At 39.2% G+C, this 8,014-nt stretch overlaps 1 protein-coding gene across 1 annotated transcript; it reads left to right on the top strand.

The window, feature by feature from the left end:
* The first annotated feature begins 2,907 nt into the window (after positions 1–2,907).
* Positions 2,908–7,474, top strand: LOC142336202 (uncharacterized). Its single transcript, XM_075384861.1, has 2 exons — positions 2,908–5,980; positions 6,859–7,474. Exons 1-2 carry the CDS (start codon positions 3,187–3,189, stop codon positions 7,332–7,334), a joined length of 3,270 nt encoding a protein of 1,089 aa, XP_075240976.1. The 5' UTR covers positions 2,908–3,186; the 3' UTR covers positions 7,335–7,474.
* The last annotated feature ends 540 nt before the right edge of the window (positions 7,475–8,014 follow it).

Here is an 8,014-nt window from a genome sequence, read left to right as displayed (position 1 = left end):
AGAGGCAGCAATAACTTATACAGATTTTTAATCAAATTATAACAGATCAGCCTTCAATGAAAAGACAATTTTTTTTGGTCTGTCTTTTTTACTGTTTTTTTTAGACTACCGATCTACGAATCTATTGCGGCTTTTTTCTGGCAATCTGCCAGCTATGCGGCTATTTTTTGCTTGAACCTTTTGACTTTTTGAGTGACTTTTGTCGCGCTTCATTTTTTCGTTTCGCGTGATCTAAATTTCTGTTTCATTCACAAGTGTCTGCAGCTAAACGCATGTCGCGGCAGTTCACTACTAAAAGTCAAATTAAAAGTACACCGAAATAGATGTGTTTATTTCACTTTAAACTTTATTAGTGGTTATCGTAACTCCCCCACTGAAGCAGGCTGCAATAGATTAGAACTCCTAATAGTCGTTGGGCAATTCTTCCAATATAAGTTGGCTATTTTTTTATTCTGTAAGCCCTTGAAGAAAAAGGTCGTGTCTTTTCTCATGTAGATAAAGCTGCTCATTGTATATTTTTGCGTAACCTTTTGGTTTATATGAGAACCAAAAATTATGGTCAGATGGCTTTTATGCTCCTTATGCGTTGCTCGTTTGCGTCAGATGTTACCTTTTCTGAGAAGTTCAACTTTCATGTGCTTTTCCAAGTTTCCGTGATCTGTTTCAATGTTTGTCTTCGAACCTTTCACCTCGAACGCAATTCTCGAATATTTCGATTTGGATCCTCGTCTCCATTTGAACGTTTTTCTTGGCTATTTTTCCGTGACGTGGCTATATCTCCCTCGTCTGTATGGTTTGTGATTGAGGTTTCTGATCTTGTCTTATTTCTTTTCATCAGGATCTATTTGGTACATTATTACTGGATAAAGAGATTCTTTTCCAATACTCTTCTATAGAGTGGATTGTTCCTGATCTGACAAAATTTGGTGATGAATTTAGGAGTCTCTATTCCGGATTGAGATTCAAATACCCGCAGCGCTACAGTATATATGGAACTTGGGTGGAAACTTTGTTAAAAGATCATGCTTAATTCAACTGTTCACTGTTTAAGTAAAGTGAATTGTACATGAAACATAGTTTAGGTAAAACTAAAACAAGTCACTAAATGCAGTGTCACATGGCCTTATAATTCTCATGACGGGTAGGGTTCGAGAGCTTCAAAGTTCATGTCAGAGCATCAACGTATGACAAAGGTATCACACTGCAGCCCTTCTAATGTGGAGAACTGCAAAGAGATTTTTGAGTAAAAACGGATCATCTTCCTCAAACCAGTCAATAATTTGCATTGTTCTGTGGAAACTTTTTACAAGTAAACACTTAAAAAATTGACTTTCAACAGACAATTGTTTCACTAAAACGTCGACTTTTTGGAGCATGGACTAGTCTGACTATGTTGTAAGCAATTCACGCGAACTGCTCAATGGAAAAGACCTAGATCTAGCAAGATAGCCCTCATTGACAAGATTTGCAAAATTTATATATTACTCCCCAGTAATTGCAAAGGGAAACTCAAAGAGAAGAAAATTTATTGTTATGGGATAATGTCATTGGTTCGAGATGTTCTTCGAAGGGCTATTCCGAGTAGCATTTTACAAAAATGAACGGAAGAATATATATCTCGACAGAAAATTGTTTGCAATCTTTTTAAATTAGCCAAAAGTTTAAGAAAATTTTCTTTTGCTACACTAATTTACTTAAATATGGTGAACAGACAAAACAGTCCCAGACAAAACAGTCCCGGACAAAACAGTCCCAAATAGCAAAATATTCCCAGACAAAACAGTCCCAGACAAAATAGTCCCAAGAAACCAGACAAAACAGTCCCAGACAAAATAGTCCCAAGGCCATTATAATAGCTCTCACACGTATGATTTAACAAGCGGATAATTTAATCCCATGTTCGGTTGTGATAGTTTCATATCAAGTCCCACGGGCCGCTGAGGCATGGCCATGGCCATAAAGTATGTTAAAACATACGGGTAATAGCGACTGCTAATTTTATGTCGGATTATTGAACGAACATTTCAAAGTGCATTGGGTATAATGGCATTAGGTACATTTTATTTGGGACTATTTTGTCTGGGACTGTTTTGTCTGGTTTCTTGGGACTATTTTGTCTGTGACTGTTTTGTCTGGGAATATTTTGCTATTTGGGACTGTTTTGTCTGGGACTGTTTTGTCTGGGACTGTTTTGTCCGGACACGCTTAAATATAATGGCTACACAGTATTTTGAGTAGTTTCATACTTAAAAGGAATGCTACCTATTCCGAGTATTTTTTACAAAAAAACGGAAGCAACCTGTTCTGAATGTTTTTGTCTCTTCGTTATATATATACACTATGGTACCAAAAAGCTGCGTACGCTCGGAGATTTTTGTTAAAAAGCAATAAAAACATCAAATGAAACATTTTGAGTTCAAATTTGTTTTCTAAAAACGCGTCATTACACCTTTAGCTTTTTAAACGTCTGACAGACGGTTTGGATTTTTTATACAGGTTTCTAACAACATCTGCAACAATTTCGTTCAAATTTTCTGACACATTTTCCTTCGAATTTTCCCAAAGGACTCTGTTTTCGTAATTGTTTCTACAAAATTGCCCAAAAAATTTCAATTTCATTGCATTCAGATCAGGACTATTTGACGGCCCTTCAAGTACCTCCTGTGCCTTTTTTTGGAGAATTTGATGACAATTGTTGATTCATGCACAGTAACATCACCGTGTTGAGGTCTTGAAAATGCTGTTTTTACTCGTAATATTTGAAATTGTCCAAGTAATTTTGAAATGTTAACTTGTTTCAACTTCTAAAAAACGGTTTCCACTCATCTGATTGTATTGTATCTTAAAACGTAAGTGATCGCTTGTCCGAGATTGAATGCGTTGTGTTTCTGTCAAATATTGTTCGATTCTTTTGAGGAACTCGCGCAATTCCTTCGATGGAGACAGACGCATTGAGCGTCTTCTGCTTTGGTGGCGGGCTTTTTGGCAGATTTTGTGTGATAGGATAACATTCTAGTATAGCTAATATAGGATTTGAGAATGTAGGTTGGAACTAGATGAGCGAATGCACAGATAAACGAGACAAGGTGGAGTTTATATTTTGTTGTTTTAAGATCGAATATGACATTGTAATTAGTAAAATGCGTTGAGTGACTAACTATTGACCTCATCGGTCGTTGAAGAACAATGAGTAGTCGAGGAGGCGATATCTACGCCAAGCAGCTCGAGGCTCTGAAACGTCTGAATGAAGCTAACAATTCGTTTGGAGACGTTCAAAGTGACCTGCAGTACAAATACAACGTGTCTCATTTAATTGGTACGGGTGCCTATGGGTCAGTGTGGCGGGCTACGAGTTTGTTGCCCAAAATCTTGCCCAATCAAAGCGATTCAGTAGCAATAAAGCGAATTAAGAACAGACAGAATGTAGTTTACTCTTTAAAGCGGACACTGCGGGAGATCAAGATTCTGCGTCATTTCAAACATGACAATATTGTGTATCTCTATGACGTAATAATGAGTAACAGTCAATCGTCACTTTACCTGGTGCTAGATCTAATGGAGACTGACTTGCACAAAATCATTCAGAGTCCGCAAGTTTTGTCAGTGGACCATGTCCGCTGGTTTCTCTATCAGATTTTGAGGGCTTTAAAATACTTGCATTCAGCCAATGTCGTGCACAGAGATATCAAACCATCAAATTTGCTTGTCAATTCAAATTGTCTTCTAAAATTGGCGGACTTCGGCATGGCTAGGTGTCTTAATGATTTGATTGATAATGAAACGGAAGACAAAACCGCATTTACAACTGCGCCACGAGAAGACAATCAGAATGTGAACGAAGTTAACGTAACGCCAGGCGAGAGGCAAGGTTCTGAAGTATTTAGTACGGTGAACGGAGCTGCAAAGTTACAAGCTACAATATACGTTGCCACCAGATGGTACCGAAGTCCAGAACTGATTCTGTGCCATGAAGAGTACACTACCTCAATTGACATGTGGAGTGTAGGGTGCATAGTGGCGGAACTGTTTCTTAGGAAGCCACTTTTCCCAGGGAAATCTCAAGTCAATCAACTCAATCTCATCATATCTCTCCTTGGCAATCCTCGCGAATCTTACATTGACAAGATTAAGTCTGATCAGATTAAAGCGTACGTGACGTCTTTGCCCAAACAAGTGACTAGGGTTCAGTTTAAGGATAGAATACCGATGTGTTCTAGCCCAGAAGCTATGGACTTTATTCAAAGAATGCTGATTTGGGAACCCAACGATAGGTTGCCTTCGGGTTTGGCCTTGGCTCACCCATTCTTAAAAGCACACTACAGGCCTGCCGAGGAACCTATTTGTTGTCGACCGTATGATTATGCGTTTGAGAACTCACTTGCAAGTTGCGAACAACTTAATTCGGCTATTATGCACGAAATCGAAAAACTTGCTGAAGTTAGGAGGAGGTTGATGAGACTGATGAAGAAACGTGAAAGTTCCCAATTGGTAATCCAGAATGACGCTGCGAACTTATCTGTGAAAGAGGAAAATTCAGTATCCCCTTCTTGCAGTACTGTTAGTTTCACGTGTTCTGACAAACAGGAAGTGGGCAACGACGGAAGTGGAGGAACTGTGAAAAAGGAGCAGAATTTGGATGTCAAAGCGAAACTGCGTGCTGCTATTTTAAGCGATTCTTGGAGGTCGAAAGGTCAAAGGAGGACCAGAACGGGTCGTCCTAAGAATAGCTCAAAGGTCACCAAGAAGAAAATTGAGGAAACCCGAAACGCAACTTTTACGCCTATTGGAACCACTTGCGAATCAAAACCTGTAATAGCGACCTCGCCTAATCCAAATGCGGTTGTTGCTAAAACTTCTGTTAAAATAGCAAACGCGCCGGTTATTACGAAACAAGAATTAATATCAGTGGCGAATTTGAAGACGACGGCTGCACCTTTCACAGTAAGAATTGTTACAGGGGGTGGTGGATCTAAAGAACACCCTAACAAAACTCAGATTGTCACGTTGTCATTTGTTCAGCCAAAAGCACCTACTGTCATAGCTAAAACAGGGAAAATTCATGTGCCAAAGATGCCGTGTGCTAAGAGCACGGTACCCGCTAATTCACTCAAAGCTGCAAACACTCATCTGCCCAAGTCAATCTCCAGAGCTAACTTGATAAGGAGTGCCCAAATGCCCTTAAAAGGAACTTTCGAAGGCAACAGCTTCGAGGAAAAGTTCACTCTCAAGCCTCCTTTCTCGATTCCGAAGGTTACGAATAACGGTCAAACGAAGTCATCCGGTTTTGGGACAAAAGCTGTGGAGCCTTGTACGTACGATTTCGACTCATCTTCGGAAAGTCCGAAAGATGTGTTTGGAGAGAATATAGTTCACGAAGATAACGTAACGGCGAATGCTGCTGCAATCGGCAGGATTTCAACTATTCCTATTGATCACATAGCTTATCCTCAATCATTTAAAAGTAAGTCACCATCGCTGCAAGAATTCGAGTCTCAAGCATCAAAACAGTTACAAGCAGAGAATTTGGTATGCAAGCAAACCGTCCATGTCTCAAAATCTGTGCCGATTATGGAAGCTAAAAGTGCCCAAACTAAAGAGAAGAACAGTTTTGAGTTGTACAGAAATTCACCGATGATAACCGATTTGGACAGTGGTAAGAAAATGGGCTATGATCAGACTATGCAACTGCCAAAAGTGGATAAAATGCAAGCCTTTTTGCCCAGTCTGTACACGAATGAGAGAACTGTGGTCAAAACAAAAACGACCAGGGTTACTCAAGACTTTGGAACTACTGGCGACACGCATATGCTGTCAGCTAACAATTTGATGACGTCACAGAACTCTTCAGCATCGACTGTTCCTGGGAATGTGATTGATGAGATGACGGATTTGACTAACAAGATGTCTTCTTCGTCTCTGAGGAATGACATTCATCCTTTTGCTGATTTCCTGGAAGTGCCACTCTCTGCCGTGCTTACAGGTTTGTTAATTTTTGTTAATTCACTCGGCGGTGAATCTGTGTCCGTGTGAATATTTTGTGATTGTAAAGATGGAAGTTTTTTTATACCTGGAGGCTGTGTTTACAGCAGATAGAAATCTCCCTGTTTAATGAAGAGTCACTGCGTGAATTTTAAAAAAACAGTATGAAGAGTCACTGTTTAACCAAGAGTGACTGCGTGAATTAAAAAAAAAACAGAAAAATTCCTATTTATTTTGATTTTATCCCCCCTCCACGGCAAAAGTTCGTTTTGTCACCGCCACATGAAATTGTATATAGTTATTAATTGCTCTTGAACGAAATTCATAGCAATTATTGTAAACGTTTTGGTCTTTTTTATGCAAATTTTTTGCTTGACCAGTTTGCACTTTTGTTCTAGAACAGTCTGACTTCTGAAGTGACTTTTTCACGCTTCCGTTCTTCATTTTTGAGTGATCTCTTTTGCCGTCACTCCGAAGTAAAGCTTGTTGCTAATATAAAGTCGGTTACAGCACAGCAAAAATAAAGGCCTGATAGCCGAGTGGTCAGTGCATCAGGTAAAGGAGTGGGAGGTTAGTGGTTTGAATCCCGGCGGGGTCAAATGTTTTTCTACGCGCCTGAGAGCAATTCTTCCGACATTAGTCGGTTTATGTTTTAGCAATTGAATATGGGTAATAGCTCAAGCCTCGGGTTCCAAATAAATTATTTTAAAAGTCCATAAAGAGTTCTGAAAGTATAACTCAATTAAGTGGAATGGCTTTTCAAGTTACTACCAATGTTTATCCAATTTTTCCATGCTTAATTTTTGGACTGGAGATGATTGTGTTGGTTATTTGTTTGATCGGCCCCACATGTTAAAAAAATATCGTCGTCTGGTTTAGGCAGCGATGAGAAGATTTGCAATGCTAAAGACGGTTCACATTTTCCAATTCACCTAAACAGCACTTCCCACGTAAGCACAAGCTGTGTAGCTGCCACATTCACACAGATGCAACAAAGCACAACAACCAACACAAAAAGCACAATCAACGCAGGCGGAATGTTCATACCTGAACAGAACGATGAGGAAGTAGTCACAGATAATGTCGCCACGGGCGGAGCACATTTTATTCCTCAGGAGGACTTCTCGAACCATCTCAACCAGTTCTTGTACCAGCCTGAGATGTCTCCGAAAGTTCAAGAGGAACAAGCAGTCCCAATTAGTAGAAGCAGTACATTTGACCTTGAAAACTGTATCGACGACTGTCGCTCTGTATTCGACATTACGTCTGCAGAAATGCACGAGATAGAGAATGAACTGAAGAAAGACTTCTCCTGCTTAGACTTTAGTTTGTTAGAGTTAGAATCACCGAGTTGAGCTTAGTTTTCAAAAGTCAAAGTAGAGGCTGAAAGTGTCCTGTAAATTCTATTTTAGGTTAGCTTTAGTTAATTTATACAGAAAATGATTGTTCTTTATTGTAAATTCTCCTTATCATTTCAATTCACGCTTCCTTGTTATCTATTGAAACAGCTAAAGAATGAGTCCTATAATAAATCAAATTCTTTTGATGACCCGGAAGTTTCTAACAGTCCGACTACACCATAGCGTTTGGTTCCTGTTTGTGACAAGTCGGCGTTTTAGATGAGATCAAAACTGGCGATACGAAGAGATTTTTAATTGCTCTTGAACGCAGTTCATAGCAATTATTGTAAACTTGTGTGTCTTTTTACGACTCGAAGAGGAGTATTGGTTTTCTCTCGGTCTTTTTTTTACGACTCGAAGAGGTGTATTGATTTTTTCTAAAGGTTTTTTTTTACCGGAAGTACTATTCGTTCAGACGATGTTTTGACCTAAAAGCGAAAGCGAGCAAAATTGCAGTGTGAACTAATTTTTTCTGAGCGAGAAAAGTTTTTTGATCATGCGCTGCGTTTAGTGAATGACTTTTTGACATAGAAAAGTAGCTTTGACTGAATGGCACATATAGATAACCGTTTTTAGCCGTTTTTTCGTCTAAGTGGCCTAGTTTTTTTTGCTTGTAATTTGGTTTTTTGTAGAAG

The sequence above is a fragment of the Convolutriloba macropyga genome, chromosome 1, assembly GCF_964194025.1.
Source record: "Convolutriloba macropyga chromosome 1, txConMacr16.3, whole genome shotgun sequence".
Classification (NCBI taxonomy): domain Eukaryota; kingdom Metazoa; phylum Xenacoelomorpha; order Acoela; family Convolutidae; genus Convolutriloba; species Convolutriloba macropyga.
This window is presented reverse-complemented; position numbering and strand designations above follow the sequence as displayed.